Raw genomic sequence first — 16,289 nt, 5'->3', positions numbered from 1 at the left:
TATTTGATTTCTGCAGTTAATATATACTACAGAGTTTTACCACTCAGAGGTCAGTATTTCAAACAACTGCTTGAAAACTTAAGCAATTTAATAATATATGGGCAATATTAAAAGAAAATATCATCCACATCAAGGGAAATTTAACACATTCTCCAAACCAAATGTCTTTTCTTTTCAATTCTTTTCCTGTTGGCATGGTACACTTAAACAGAGCCTCCTTCTTTGCTTGCAGAATGTCTGACACAACAGAATGTAACTGCTGGTCAACATTTCCCAGGGATACAGAAATAACCAAGGTTATTACCACTGCTGCAGTTTAGTACAGATCCTGGTATTGCAGTTTTGCGCATTGGATTCAAAGGTCCCCAGATCTTTCATGGCCTCTAATGCAGACCCCTTGTTACCATGACATACACCAGCCAGGTCAAGGACTCTCTTCACAGCTGAGGAGAGCAAGTGGGCTTCACTACACCCTAGATCAACCTCGTCACCCCCCTACAAGTTCTCGTGTTTTCTAGCTTATACAGAGATGTAAAGTTCATATCTGTAGTGAGCCTCTCATTTCTGGGTAATTCTTAACCCACAGTGTCTGAAATCTTCTCGTTTTGGTACATTGTGGGGGTTTCATACTATTCTGTGAAGCATTTGGCTTTGAAGAGCTTCATATGTGAGCAAATGGTTACTATGGCACTTGGTAAGTGACATATTTTAAAGCAGAGTATCAGGTATTATGAACCGTAATGTAGGACGCTGACAACACTTGTCTATTAGCATGTTTAAGAAATTTTGTAGAGTTTAAGAAAACCAACTGAAAGCAGTTGGTACTGCCTGTGGCTAACTCTTTTAGAGCTTCTGAAGGTATCCTACAGAGGAAGTTTTGGCAATCTCAGTTACCAAGGAAAAATAAATCCAAGTGCATTTGGTTAGCACATAAATGGCTAATTCCTAAGTGTTTTCTGGGTAAATTAAGCCACATAGACAAGCAAAAAAGGCTTTGTAACCAGTGAAGCTGCAGATGTCATTGTGACAACTTGTGTACTTTCTAGCAAGCTACACATAAAGAATTTACACAGTGTGTGCAAATATTCTGTATCTGAGTAAACTTTCTATTTTTAAACTAGTCTTTCTCATCTGCTGAGCTTTCTGTGATTCTGCCTACAGTGACCCATACTGTAAAACACTACTGTAGAGCTCACAGCGACATCCCCCTTAGGATGCTGCAGAGGTTGAAAGAGAAACATTGGCTGCTGTAAGAAAAAAAAGGGTGGATGGCAGCTCAAAAGAGATATCAAGATGCTTTAAACAGATGGATTCTGCAATTCTGTTTGCAGAAACTAACTAACTGCATAGATGAAATTGAGGGGTTGCTGTATTTAGCCAATTTCAATCCTTTTTTTTCTATTATATGTGTGGAGAATTTATTAAAAACATAGCAGAGGAATAGTAACTATGATTAATAACAATGTGCTCTTTTATTTTTTTATTTTTTACTTTTTTTTACAGATGTATGCAAACAGCTAAGTCTTGTAGTCTTGTATCCTAACATGAGTTAGGGCAATAACATCAGTACTGGAGGGTGCTGAGTCCCATGTCTAAGCCAGTAAGGTACTCCAAGCTTGTGCTAACTGTGGTCTGAGTTCCTGGAGTTTGGAACAAAACTTTCTGCTTGATCTCTGCTAATCCAAGAACTCTTCATTTCTATTTATGAATTCCCTTTCCCCACCTTTTGTGAGCATAACCAACTTCCACGCTGAATCAGATTCCTCTGGGGCAGCAGCTCCCATCTTTTTCACAGTTGTTCCACTGTAACAGTACTAAAAAATAAATAAATAAATAAATAACAGTGTGTACACACAGAAACAAAGCTGGAGAATCTTTGCTGCTCTCACTAACCCTCAAAAAGGCAGAGGATCACCTATTCTCTCAGACTTGTTGATGTCCCCTGGGCTGAGATCTTATTCTTTACAGCGCTACACTTGGAGCAGTTGGGAGAGCCATGAAGGAATGTGATCGGTTGTTTTTTGTATATAGCCCCAGGTATTGTCTGGCTTAATTCTACAAGGGCAGAATCCTGCTGCACTAGATGGTTTAAATGCAGACTTGTGTTGGTAACATTAACATCATATTTTATATGTCTGTTTTGTTTTAATCTCTTATTAAATAGACTCTTGGGATTCTGTTCAGAGAACCAAAGATGTTTCCCCTCAGCTAAACCAAGCCACTATCATTGACCTCCACCCTTCCTCAACTTACAACATACGCATGTATGCCAAGAACCGCATCGGCAAGAGTGAGGCCAGCAATGAGCTCACCATCACAACTGATGAAGCAGGTACACTCTGGTTCCATAGCATCTAAATCGTGCTGGGAATTATTGTTCTCTGACGTGAGGAGTCTTTACTTGAAATTCTGCCTCTGTTGCTGCAGCTACATCAAAAGAAATACTGATTTTTTCCCCATGAAACACTGTGACTTTTGTAACTTCATCATGCAGGCCTGTAATTAAAGCAGTTCAGTGGCATCTAGTGGTCAAAGAAGATATTATGCTCCAAATTTTCAACTTTGGTTACTGGAAAATGCACACATGTATCTGCAGTTAGGCATCACAACCAGCATTGTATTTCTATGTATGGTTCAGCCCCTGTGGATCTTGTGGCTTTCTTCAGATGCTGAGGTATTAGTATAGGTAACTATTTTAAGTTATCCTCATTTGAGAACATTTAATCTTCAGGAATGCAAAATTCCTTTGTCTATTCCATCCCCCAGCCCACTCACCATCTAGTTTTCTAATTACTGTATAAGTCAGTTGGCTGTCATTAATTAGGGTCATCCTCCTGTCCTTTGTTTCCATGTATTCTTCTATATTATTACCGGTTTCTGTAGCAAGAGAGCTGTGCCTGCATTTTCACTTTAATGTCTGGAGCCTCTCTTTTGTGAGCTCTAATTGCTGTCTTCCAGTGCTGTCTTACGTTTATTTCTCAGGGCTATGCCTCATGCATGCTCTCACATCACAAGTCCTGCATGTTACATGTGACACTGGTGAAGGCTTATGGGAGAAAAGTGCTACAGCTCTCTTGAAGCAGTTAGGAATGAAAAAGTTGAATGGCTGTAAATACTTCTGCCAGATACATATTGCAATTATACTTAACATGCAAAGGTGCGCTTTTAAAAGTAGCAAAGTAGGTTCAACACCCTTAGCCCACTGAAACTGGGTAAAGTTACCCTGAAAAAACTTGATCAGACAGGAAGTTGATTATATGCTTTTGAAACACCTTTTTATCTTGCTAATTTTAGTTTTTCTGCTATTTTATCTGAAGTCAGAAATGCTTTCCTCTTTGGGGATTTTGAAAGGAAAACCATAATGCAGATATCTGGGTGACTGTCCTGGCAGTGAAAACCCTATTTCTTTTTCAAAATTCATGTTGGTCTAGACTTTAAACACTTGGTGATGGATTTTCAGTTCAGTTCATATGAGTACAATTCTATAATTCCCACTCATTTTCACCGTGGGTGAAACTACCACAGTGAAAATATACCCCTTGTGAGGAGAACATGTTTTTGGTTCCAAGGGACTTTTTGAATAAGAATAGGATGCAAGGGCTCACAGTGCAAAGCTGAGTAAACAGGAGACAACATGAGATGCATTTCTTTCTTCACTAGGTGTTGTTTTTTCATCCTAGTGGAAGGAAAGTTGTGAAGAACATTCACATTTTTATGAGCTTTCAGCGAACAGCTTTATTCATGGTGAATAGTTTGCAAAATATTTCTCATTTGGTCATGTTTTTCTCTTATTTTATTCAATGAAAACGTGAAATCCCTGTAGAAAACAGATTATCCATTCTTCCATCTGGCATCATCTATATCTCCAAAATGCCCATCTTTCCTTGTCCATAAACATCCAAGTAGAGTGTTGGTTCTTGGATCTACTCTCTCATTCTCAGTTGTTCGCTCATGCTTAGAATATTTCTTACTTGCTGAGTTTTTTCTGACTGATAATTAAGTTGTCAGGATCAGCAGCTGACATAAAATAAATCAATAAATAAAATAAAATAATTTTTAAAAGCTTCCCCATGAATAGAATGGAACCTTATTATAACATTTTATTTAGTTCTTTGTAAACAAGTTTCAAAATGATTGATCCTTTTGTTGCTGTCTTTAAAAACACCATCTATTTGGAGAGACCAGTGGTGTAGAACTGTATTCAGAAGTCACTGATCTACTTAGGGAACGATTGGAAGAGGGGAGGTCAGGCCTAGGCAAAGGATGTGATGTTTGCCGCCTGGATTTTGATTTCAGGCAGTGTGCAATGCACAGGACTATCATTTTTTGATCACTGTTTACTTCAGTCCTCTGTTTTTACAATAGCAAATGTAAAACAGCCTGGGTGAAGGGAATAAGGGAGAAGCTAATAAGAAGGGAGCAAAATAAAGGTACAAGAAAGGCAATATAAAAACTGAACAACTCAAGCCAGGCCATTGGCAAGAGTGTGGATTAAATATCACATATTACTGTAAACTAAGTGACCCAGCACTAGCTATTAGAAAGAAAGTTATAAAAGGTCTCTGTGGCACATGGACAGTCAAGCACTTAGTTTCATACTTTCATGCAGCTAGCCATGATTTCAAAGCTTACAGACCATACCTTTCTCTCTGTACAACCCCAATTTGGTCCTGTGTTGGAAAATGCACTGCAAGCACACTCTTTCACTAATGCTTGTCAGGGAAAAAAAAAAAAAAAAAAAAGGGACTTTATAGCAGTTGTTTAATACTGAAATCAATAGAGAAAGCTGAGATTTCTGGGTTATGCCTTTGTTACAAAATCTCTGTCATTAAAGGCGTAAAATACATGACCTTGTATTTAACAACATTAACATTTCACCATGGATGCTGGGAACAATTAACTATCCAGGTCTGTTAAAACTTTTGGGGTCTTTCAAGGAAAAGGCAAGACTTTAAGGAGCACATTTTAAATTCCATTTTTAGGATCAAATACTTTGCTCAGATTCCACTACATTATAATCTTCCCAGAGAAATGGCATTCATGTTAGTAAGCAGGGGGGGACAGAATCAAGGACAGGATTCAAAAAAAATCATAGAGACCTCATTTTTGCAGTGGACTTTTTCTCCTCTCCTTCCTGTACATGAACACAAGGAGAATGGAAATAAAGTTCATTCAACCTTTGAAATTTTTCCCTATGAAGGACAGTCAAGAACAGCAAAGAATAGGGCATATTTAATAACTTAAACATATTATAGGCTGTATTCTGGGCCTTCCTGCTTTCATCAGTTAAATGTTCTGGTTCCTTTCACTACAGCTGTCATTTACTGCTGCTCCACCTCTAACAGCCCCATCTCACCCTTTTTATTGCTTTACTTCCCTTGTCATGCTATTAAGCTTAATTTAACTTTATACTGAGGCCACATTCTGCATCTAGGGAACTCTCATGGAACAGCTTGAGATTACTTCATTTCTTTATTCAGATCTTCCTTTTGCAATGATTTACCTCGCTGAGCAAGCAATTTACTTCATACCTCTCCGTTCAGTCCCAGTCGATTCTTGATCTGCTTTGTAGCTGTCCAGCTGACAAGCAGGTGCCTCTAGACTCAAAGCCTTCTTTTCTCATTTGTATTTAAGTCATCATGCACACCCTTGGCAGCATATCAATAGTAGATGAAACTCCTCCTTAACATGGGCTGTAGCACGCTTCTTCCACCTGATAGTTTTTTTTTGTCTGATTCCCAGGCTGGGATACCTACATTGGTCAAGGGGAGGGTGGCAGAGAAGGATTATGAAGTGTGAAGGTTTTCATGTATAAAACATTTGATATCTGGTTGTATGTGCTCAGTCTCCAGCAAACAAAGGGGGACCCTCTGAAAAGTGCAGCATGATGAAGGCTGGCTGAGGAGGTCCAGTCTTACCCACCTTTAAATGGGTTCTGCTACTTTGCTATCACTTCCAGGGCTCTGACTCACGAAAATACATCTTCCCTATTTACAAAACAGAAACACCATTGTGAGCATATCACTAAGAGAGAAAAGTCATTATAATTCACTCATTTCATTTGCAGGTTGCTACATTTTGGTGTTTGTTGTATTTCACTGTTGATCAGAGATGATACCTAAATAAGTAAGATGCTAGGCTCTGGTTTTCTTTGATCAAAGTAGTGTCTTCAGTTTGTCATATGATAGTGTCACTGTCCAAGTCTTTGTGATGCTGGTATGTTAATATGGTAGCATAGCATATGAAGTGCAGAATTCTGAGTTCTGTGAGGACAGATTTGGTGTATCTCTTTTCTTTCTTTCCAGCTCCCGATGGTCCACCTCAGGATGTTCAGCTTGAGCCTGTATCTTCACAAAGCATTAGAGTCACCTGGAAGGTAAATACACACAGCCAAGAATAAAAGCTCTGACAATATTTTTGTGTATTCAGAGAGTATCCATTGAGATACATATTATAACTGTGGATCAGAATTATTTTATTTCGGGGAGACCTTGCAGATATTTTTACCAGCAAATCTTACAGTATTTGTCATTAAGACTGGTGCATTTTTTAAAGAAAGAACATTCCAGGAGAAAGTAAGAGCAGCAGACTCTTGCGTCTACCAATGAGAATTAAATCTCCTACTTCTGGTTTCAGAGGTAAGGCTATATGCATGGAAAATGAGCACTTGCAGAATTCCAGTGTGGTTTTGGGCAAATTTTCCTCAGACCATTGGAGCTAATGGGATTCTTTTTTTCCATTGCAATGGACTTTGGGAGAGAGCCATACTGACATCATATTTGCACAGAAAGAGCAATATAGTGTCTCAATATAGTCCATGAAAATTGATGAATCAGAGAAACTGATTTAAAAATACCAGCAACTGTTATTATTAAAAGTTCTCACGTCTTGTGATTCAGTTCATCTTCTCTAAATTTTGATCAGTGTTCTGACAACCACATAATGTTTTAAATGCTTTCAGGATTATATCAGAGGTATTTCAACTATGTTTGAATTGGTTTTGTACATGATCTCTGCACGGTGCAGGTGGACTTATAACTGCTGAGATGTTTAGCTCATACAGAGGAACCTTATCTGACAGGATTTTTCAAATAGTTCAATGATGTTTTTAAAACAGTGCATTAAAAATTCTATCTCCATGAGACATTTCAATACTAGGCTCAAAAAAAAGTAGTCTTTATCAGACATCTTATGGACAGGACACAAATATGATGCTGATTCTTGGATCTCTTCTACATTTTCAAATTACATCAAAACTGGTTTTCATTAGATGGATTGCAGAAAACCAAAGGCTTGTGGTCTCTAACCACAGGGTTACTTGGTGGGTGAAGTGAAACACAGTAATGTACTTATGAAAGGCATACATGAAGCAATGATTTAAGTTCAACATGGTAAGTAGAGAAAAGGAAGTAAATATTAAAGTAATGCATAGTGTACAGTGATTCTCAGCAACTAAAATAAATGCTTAATGGGTTGTTGCTTTTTAAAGCACTTGAGAAATGTAACTGCAATCAGATCTAGCCAACTATAACACCCAAGACTCTATGCGTGAACTTGTTTTAATCTTTTCCCTTCCTCTTATGGACATGTGGGTAGGCAGATTGAAAGGCTTTGTTTGTTTTTTTAAAGTTCACTTTGGGGAAAATTTTCAAAAGCAACAACAGAAGATAGGCACCATTGCTTTACTGCTGGTGTTTATAGCTGACCTTTGTGATTCTGAAGATGCACCATTACGTTTTATAGATGCAGACATGTGCGGACAGCCACAGGACAATTAAAATTTCCATATATATTCTTATAACACTGTGTAAAATATGATTCAATTTTGTACTTCCAGGCTATATCAGCTACAACCTAGTGCCCTGATTTCTAGGTGTAGTCTGTAGAGCAGAAGCATAAGAAAAGAACAACTGGAGTTGTATTTTTGTGTAAACAATTCTCAGGATCATGTTTGGAACTAGTTTTGTGAATGCTTGTCAAGTAATGATCAGTATCTGCTATAGCAAAATAATCACAGAAATGAGCTATGTATTGAATATATACTCCATTGTCCCAGTGTGTCTCATGAGCTGAGTACAGAGAGGGATTTTCACGGCTGTAGTGAGCTCAGGTTGTGAGCTACTTGTGACCTTGGAAATGCCAGCTGGTAACCCTGCAGCACATATTAAGACCAGGAAGGCAGGTCCATGCTCTGAGAACACACCCCAGGTGAACCTGGTACCATGTACTGTGCAGACTCTGGCCAGATGTGGTGTTTGCTGCAGGCAGCACTGCCAGACTGCACACCCAGTCTCCAGTGTCTTATTCCCAGAGCCCCAACCCATGTTAAATGTTAAATTTGTGTTTGCACAGAACTGCTGTCTGCCTTATTTTTCCTTCACAGCCAAGGCTGTGCATTCACAGCACCATGGTGTCTCTACATCTGCCAAATGGGCAAGATGGCAGATCTTTAAATTTATTAACCAGTGGTGTCTGATATGTGGTCATGCAACACAAGAGGAGCTTTGGCAGTGAGCTTATCTTGGTAGCATATCCTCTAGCCAGCGATAGCTTATGGTCCCATCATGCCACAAGACCCTGTGATGTACTGTTTTGCAAGCAGCAGAAACTTGAGAGGTCTTCTTGTGAAAGGATCAACAGCAGAAGGCAACATTGGCACTTCACTGAAATTCTGCTCATTGTGATCTTTGTACTTTCAAGACCCTGAATGCTGAGCTTGAAACTATTGGCCTTGATTTACAATCATTGCCTTATCTGATGGCAGGTGTGGTGCTGGATGCAGTCAAAACCTAATTCTTTTGCTTGACCTGGAAGTTCCTTTGCAGATAAAGTTGAAGTCACAGCTACCTTCCTGAGGGGTTAGTGCTCACTTAGTCCCACCTTTACTGGACAAGTTATTTTGTGAATGACAATTTGTAGCAGCTGTCCCCTAATTAAGAAATCCCAAGCCAGGAGTGAGCCATTCACTTTCCTTGAAATTTTACGGTTCTAGCCTAGGCAGAATATCTCCTTCTCTGGAGATATTCAAGGCCCGTCTGGACACCTACCTGGGCAGCCTGCTCTAAGGAACCTACTTTGGCAGGGGGGTTTGACCCAATGATCTTTCGAGGTCCCTTCCAACTCCTACAATTCTGAGATTCTGTGATTCTGTAAAAGATCACTTTTGGTCCAGTACTCAACAAGGTACCACAAGACATCCTGTAGTTCTGTCCCATGCTGAATCCTGGCTTTTGGGTAGGTCCCCGTTATGCAGTACAGAGAGGAGTAGGACTGCTGAAGGCACTTGTTGCATTGTGCAACACCAAGTACTTGAGAGTAAAGAAATATTCCATAAAATCAATGCTATTTTGTCATGGAGGGAAAAAACATCCAGTAATAACCTGGTCATATATATTATTTTTTTTCAGAAGCATGTGGAGCTTTTGCCATAGAAGCATATGATGATATTATAGAAAAGGGATTGTGTTCAGAACCATAGTTATGTTTAAAGTTGAAAAACCTAATTTAAATAGTGTTACAGCAAAAGGAGGAGAGAGCAACATATCAATTATATTTTATCTTGTATTAAGTATTATTTCTGCAGCTTGCTGCCATCATTAATCTTCATTTAAAGTTTATTTTAGCCCCCTTTTTAGAAAATCCTAGTTAAACAAAGTTTCATAGGTCTATGTTCTATTTAATCCCTTCTCCCTGGTAACCAATGATAGAACACAAGGCAACAGTGCAAAGCTGTGCCAGGGGATGTTCAGACAGGATGTTAGGAAAGATTTCTTACCCTGAGGGTGGTCAAACACTTGGGCAGGCTTCCTAGAGAGGTTGTTGATGCCCCGTACAAGTGGTCAAGCAGTTAGATTAGATGATCTTTGTAGGTCCCTTCCAACTAAACTGTTCTACACTATTCCATGGCTATGTGTCCGCATAAGATGTTGGGTAACAGACTGACCTTTTAACACTCAGCACTTTTGGTTGTCTATAATAATGCAGTGAGAATGAGAATTAAACAGGAATTCTCATTTAGGAAAGAGAATGAAAATTTTTGTTATTTTTTCATATGATACTTTATAAAGTAAAGAAACCATTAAATTTAGGCATGTGAAATATTTGTTCTCTTCTTTATGCATGCACACAATTACTTTGTCATACTTTGCAGAAGTCATTGGTACCTTATTTTACAAATATTGCATTTTATGAGATAAGAAGTAAGATCATGGACTGAAACTTTTTCATAACATTCTACAACCACTGGCAAGGTTAACAATATTTTTTCCCATGAACACCTTTTAATGGACAAATGAATTTTCTACTGAAAATGGACCTATAAACAAGGAGGTATATACATCAAATGTGATTTATTTGTGCAAAAAGTCAGTCCAAAATGAAGCATTTAGATAGTGCTAACAGGGAACATTTGAAATTTTGTGGAGCAGAATATTTCAATGCTTTGTTCTGGAGTGACTCAGAGCTTGTTTTTTATTGTATAATGTTTGAAAGTGGAAAAAGAAAAATAAAACAAAATGTTTATATTTTACTTAAAGAAAAAAGAATCCCCTGATCTAAAAAAAATTACAAAAGTGTTTCATAAAAAATGGCAAATTCACCATCTTATTCCAATTAAAAATAAGAAAGTATATAATTACAGAATTCCCAGTGAAAAAGCTATTCTGCTCTAGAACATTTCAATGCATAGTAAATTTATGATTTATGACTTACCATTATGTTTCATCTGCTTTACAGTATGATATGTGTATATGTGCTATATAGTTCTGTATTCCAGTATGCAAAAGGTGTACACTCACTTCCCTTTGTATGCAGTCCATGCCTTATGGTATATAGTGTTGTACGTCCAGTATCTTAATGTGTGCTGTATGTGTCAGTAGGTAGCATATACCACTCACTAAACAATAAGTTAACTTCACTATCTGGTGTATGTATGTGTTTTACATGTGTTCTTTGTGAGCTCAATGTGCAGTGTGTGTTTGCAGCAAAGGCTTTTGATCAAAAGTCTCCTGTGGCAGTACCTGGGAAAGTTCCATTTGCAGCCTTTAACTCTGAGATTCTTTAGACCTTGAGACTTGCACCTGCAGCAGTGCTCATGTTAACATTTCAGTCAAGAAATTCCATGCAGACTGTAGAGGATTTGCCAAATTATGGTGGAATCTAACACTGATGGAGAGAAGTGATGTCCTGTAATAATTAAACTGGTGCCTCCAGACTTTAATGCATTTAAAAAAGAGACCTGCAACATTGTCTGAAAGCTCTCATTCCTCTAACAATAATGTTTGAGTTGTCTGCTACTTTGTCCAAGCTCTTTCTTTTAGCCAGTGTGAAATGTTTATAGATTAGTTTAATTCGGCCTTTTTGCCTCTCCTCATCAGTACTGACAATACACTGACAACTTTCTAAAGAATTTTTTGACAAAACATAGAAGTATTCAAACAAGAAAAAAATATTCTCTTAGATTACAAAAATAATTCTAATCCTTGCAATGTGCCTTACAAGGAGTTCAAGCCCTGAATCTGCAGACTTTTGCATGCTAAATCCTAATTTGGTCACCTACACCTGAGCAGAACGCACCATGTTTGTAGAGAGCTTATCAGTACCAGAAGAACTGAAATAACAGTGGAAATATTATTCTTGCTTCAAGTTTTGCTTCTGTTTCTGAAGGCAGCAGGAAGAAAGAAAATAAATCATCTTAAAGGATAATACAGTGAGTCAGATCCATCCAGTGATACCTTTTGTATATGGAGAGGGTGATTTTTGCAGAGCAATGATTTGTTGGTAGAGGATGAAAGGCAAATTCTATGCTGGTTTTATTAGCTCCAGTGAGACTTTGTTCCAGCAGAGAGTAAATGTGCTGAAATAGACAGGTCCTGTGGCAGAAAAGGATATTCTTCTTGAGAAAGTGTTCCTCAGCAGATTTAGCTGGATATAGTAACAAGAGAAAATTCTGTCTGTGCCAGTTGAACTCATCTAATGTTTCTCTTCGATAAGATGCATCACAAAGACCTTTTTTATGGGTCAGTGGAACAGATAAGCTCATGGGCTTCTGGTGAGAATTTGAAAGAAGGCTGAAGGATTTGGAAGAGCTTTTTGTCCATGGATTATAAACTGTGACTTAAATTGTTTTTTTCTAATTACACCTAATATCCATTAGAATATCAGACAAGAACATAATCACATATTGAAATTACTCCGCTACTGTTTAAACGGAATCAAAACATGTATTTCTGTCAATAATGGTCTTTTTTCCTGAGTTGCCAGTCCTTATTTTACTGTAGACTACATTTTTTACTGCAGAAATTATGTCCACTAGTGGAGGTACAGGGAATCTTATACTTCGCCTGAGAACTACAGTACATAATTATGGCCAAAAAATGTGTACTGTCCATATTCTTGAAAGCCAGATATTGTACACCTTGTTTTCATAGCTATTCATTATGCAAATCCCAGCTTTCAAATTCATTATTGCCTTCAGCACTCATTATCTAATCATCTTTGCACACTACACACTGAATGAACAGAAGCATATTTCAAAGCACAGCATAAAAATCTCCTAATACTTCTAGCTGAATAAACTTACATGACCACCTTCAACAGATCTATAAATGCCTTACTAAAGACATAGCAAGTAAGTGGTAGTGGCTTCTGACAAAATCAGAATTAGTTGTGAATTGTATGCTTGTAACGCAAATATACCCTTATCAACTCAACTTTGATTGATTCATCTGATAGAAGAACAAAATATTCTAAATTTAAATTATAACTAAAAAATATTTTCTTATCAGATTTTTCTGTGTATGACCCATTTAATAGTCTTTCTTTTAACATAGGAATGCACTATGAAAACATCCTACATTCATATTTGTATATCATTGTAAAATGTTTCTATGTCATATTGAGAGAAGATTTTTGAATTGTTACCTAGAAATAGACTTGCATTCAGTGATAAAATAATAGCTGACTTTGTGCGTATTTCAAAATTTTTAAGGGGGACAACTTGACTTTGGCAATAGATATTTAACATGTAATTTTTCATATCCTTTTTAGGCTCCAAAGAAGCACTTGCAAAATGGAATTATCCGTGGATACCAGATAGGTTATCGGGAGTACAGTGCAGGAGGCAATTTCCAGTTTAACATCATCAGTATTGATACCACAGGGGACAGTGAAGTTTATACACTGAATAACCTGAAAAAATTCACCCAATATGGCATGGTAGTCCAGGCCTGTAACCGGGCTGGAATAGGACCTTCTTCTCAGGAAATCATCACCACGACTCTTGAGGATGGTAGGTCCTTGATAAACAGCTATTGTGGGTCACGTGATTTCTTTATTTCTTTTTCCCTTGTTACATTTGCTGTTTGATTAGTGATTATTGTAGAGTGGATAGCAGAAGACCAGACTTCATAGATGTTAGACATAGGAGACAGCTGGATGGGAAGAGGTTAGCCAATGAGAGTGTACAATTGTCATTGCAAGTGATGCAGAATGTATTGATGGATTATATCCCAGTGTGGATAATATTGACTAGCTTTCATTAAGAAGCTTATTGCTCTGATGTTCTCATATTTGCAAATTTTGTGACCTCATTGTAGCTTCAAAGTGCACTTTGAGATACTAAGAAGTATAGCTCAGAAAGGTAAAGTGATACTGTTAATTTTGTTGGCTTTGTTTTCAAATTAGTCTGCTGTGAAAACAGGAGCTCTTGTATTACATCTTGTCAACCTAAAAAGAGATATGTGTTTTTTTCAAGGATATCCAAACTAATGAGAGAAAAATCATCATTTCAGACAAAATGCAAACTGTCTAATCTAAGGAACAATTTAGTGTTTTTTTTGTTTGTTTGTTTGTTTGTTTTTTTCAAACTATGTAAAATTCACTCCTCAAACAATGAGAGGGAGTCCTCTAGTGGAAAAAGAGAATGATACCTTACCCAAAAAGAGACACAATATTTTAGAGGAGTATAAATGAAAACTCTACATAATCCTAAAAGATAGTGTAGGTGAGGTTTTCAGCTACTGTATATTAATGTCAGTGTAATGAATTAAGTGCCATCTAGGAATCTGTCTTTTTACGTGTGGGAAATGGAGCAGCACACATCTGTTCTTGACAGCTATAGATTTTGAGGCATATACTTCATGGAAAGCTGGAGTTTTCCATTTACTCTGAACATTTCCAGGCCCAGACAGATCACCACAAGATATCGGAAGACAGTATACACACAAATACATATATTTTGTATTATGGTGTGTAGTATTTTTTGCTAGAATCTGAATTTCCTTCAGAATCTGGCATGCATATTTACTTTTATTGGTATCTTTTGTTTGTTTGTTTGTTTGTTTGTTTGTTTGTTTTTTCAATGTCCTCATTCAGTTTCAGGTCACTCTCAAAATTAAAAATGAGCTATAAGCACCAAAAACTAATACTGCAGTTATTGCTCTGATGCTAAATGACCAACAGGAAATGCCTTATGTTTCACTGACTTTTTCCACTTTTTCTAAATGTCAGTGAAAATATTTTATGAACATTTTTCATGGTATTTTTTCTAGAATTGGCCACTTTTCCCCTGCACTGATTTTAGGAGATTAGAATTGTTCAGAAAGATGGCAATATGGACACAAAATTCCAAAAATAAGTTTAAATAGTTTACAGAATATATTCTGCATATTTCAGCTTTAGGACCCATTTCAACAGACATGACAAAGAAACCATTAAAAGACTAGTCAGCTAGTGGGAAAGAGTACATCAAAAGTAATTCCAGGGAAATCAGCTGTACTTGCAGAAACATGGGGATTGTAGCAAGAATAAAGGCCTTGCATTTTTAACAGTGTGTAACTGCTAGTTAAATAATGGGTGGAGGGATAGCAATGCAAATTCAAAGTGTAGCTGAAGGGGATTCTGCTGAGAACAGTGAAGAGTGCTCTTTTATATAGATTTCTACTAAAAGGCATACATGAATGTGGTAAACATTGAGTTGTGTTCATCAAATTAAAAATGATGAATATCTTATTCCAGTGCCCAGTTGTCCTCCAGGGAATGTGCAAGCCACTGCAACATCACCAGAAACAATTTCTATTTCTTGGTCAACACTGGCAAAAGAAACACTGAATGGGATTCTGCAAGGATTCAGGGTTATCTACTGGGCCAATCTCTTGGATGGAGGTAAGAGAATTCAAACTGTCACCGAGTAACAAGTCATATATAGCATTTGTACCACTTATTCTCTGTTGTGAAGGCATTGTACTTACTTTTCTCTTTGGTTTAGAGAAAGCTTCATATACCCATGAAGGAAGCCATCTTCTGTAGAGCTTTAACATGGTAGGGGACATTGCAAAGCTGACTAGAGAGGTATTTGAGGAAGGCTTCCACCATGAGGTTGCAACAGTCCATAGACCCGTCAAAGTACCCAAAATGACTCAAGCAAATTTCATCAGTTACATAGCTCAGAAAGTCTTTCCTAAAGAATGAAGATAGAAAGCTAGAACACGCTTGCCTAATCCTGTATTGTATTTTAGCTTTTTTTTTATTTTTGATTAGCTAGTTGGCAATTGGTTATTGCATTTTTTTTTCTTTCCAGAATGTATTTAATCTCTGCAGCGAGGGTAAAAGAAGAAGAAAAAAAAAAAGAAAAAAAAAAAAAAGAAAAAGAAAAGAAGAAAAAAAAAAAAATATTTTGGGAAAAGGATTGTTATTTTCATATTAGCCTCTCCTGTTGTGCTTATATTTTGTACTATTAGCAAAATTCCTAGGGAAATAGAGTTCTGATCTGAGAATGAGGGAAATGACAAAGGATATCTGAGATACCTTAATAATCTGCCATATCTGCCATTTATCACATGATGATAATTCTGTATGTGGTCCCTTCTTGTATATTAAGCAGTAGTAGGTTTGAGATGCACATGCCTTTATTCTTTTTTGCCCTGCTGAATTTTCACAGTTCTAGGGCAATGAGCTGTCTCCCTTCTTTTGTATGCATCAATCAGGATCATAGTTCACTGTAATATACAATTGTCCTGTAAATTCTGGCCTCTGTTGGTATGGCAAAGGTAACTTGGATTGGAAAAATAACCCCGAGGCCTTTTGCTACTGCTGGTAATGCCAGAGTCAAAAATATTTGGGAATAAGCCACCAGATTCCTTTGTATATTTAAACATAAAGATAAAAAATATATTAGAAGCATGCAAACAATGTAGACATGACTGACATAAAACTAACTTTTTCAGTGATGCCTGCAGTATTTGGAACAGATCTTATGTGAATATTATCAGTGCACATCTAAGCTCCTATGT

The 16,289-nt window shown here is 37.3% G+C and overlaps 1 protein-coding gene across 1 annotated transcript in view; it reads left to right on the top strand.

Annotated features, from left to right (window-relative positions):
• Positions 1-16,289, top strand: part of DSCAM (DS cell adhesion molecule) — a 475,090-nt gene that overhangs the window by 367,726 nt on the left and 91,075 nt on the right. The window contains 4 exon segments of the mRNA XM_040530051.1: positions 2,165-2,332; positions 6,306-6,376; positions 13,048-13,288; positions 15,016-15,162. Coding sequence (XP_040385985.1) covers positions 2,165-2,332; positions 6,306-6,376; positions 13,048-13,288; positions 15,016-15,162 — 627 coding nt within the window.

Source organism: Cygnus olor, chromosome 1 (genome assembly GCF_009769625.2).
Source record: "Cygnus olor isolate bCygOlo1 chromosome 1, bCygOlo1.pri.v2, whole genome shotgun sequence".
Classification (NCBI taxonomy): Eukaryota; Metazoa; Chordata; class Aves; order Anseriformes; family Anatidae; genus Cygnus; species Cygnus olor.
The sequence above is the reverse complement of the archived record's forward strand: the minus strand, read 5'-3'. Positions and strand labels throughout refer to the sequence as shown.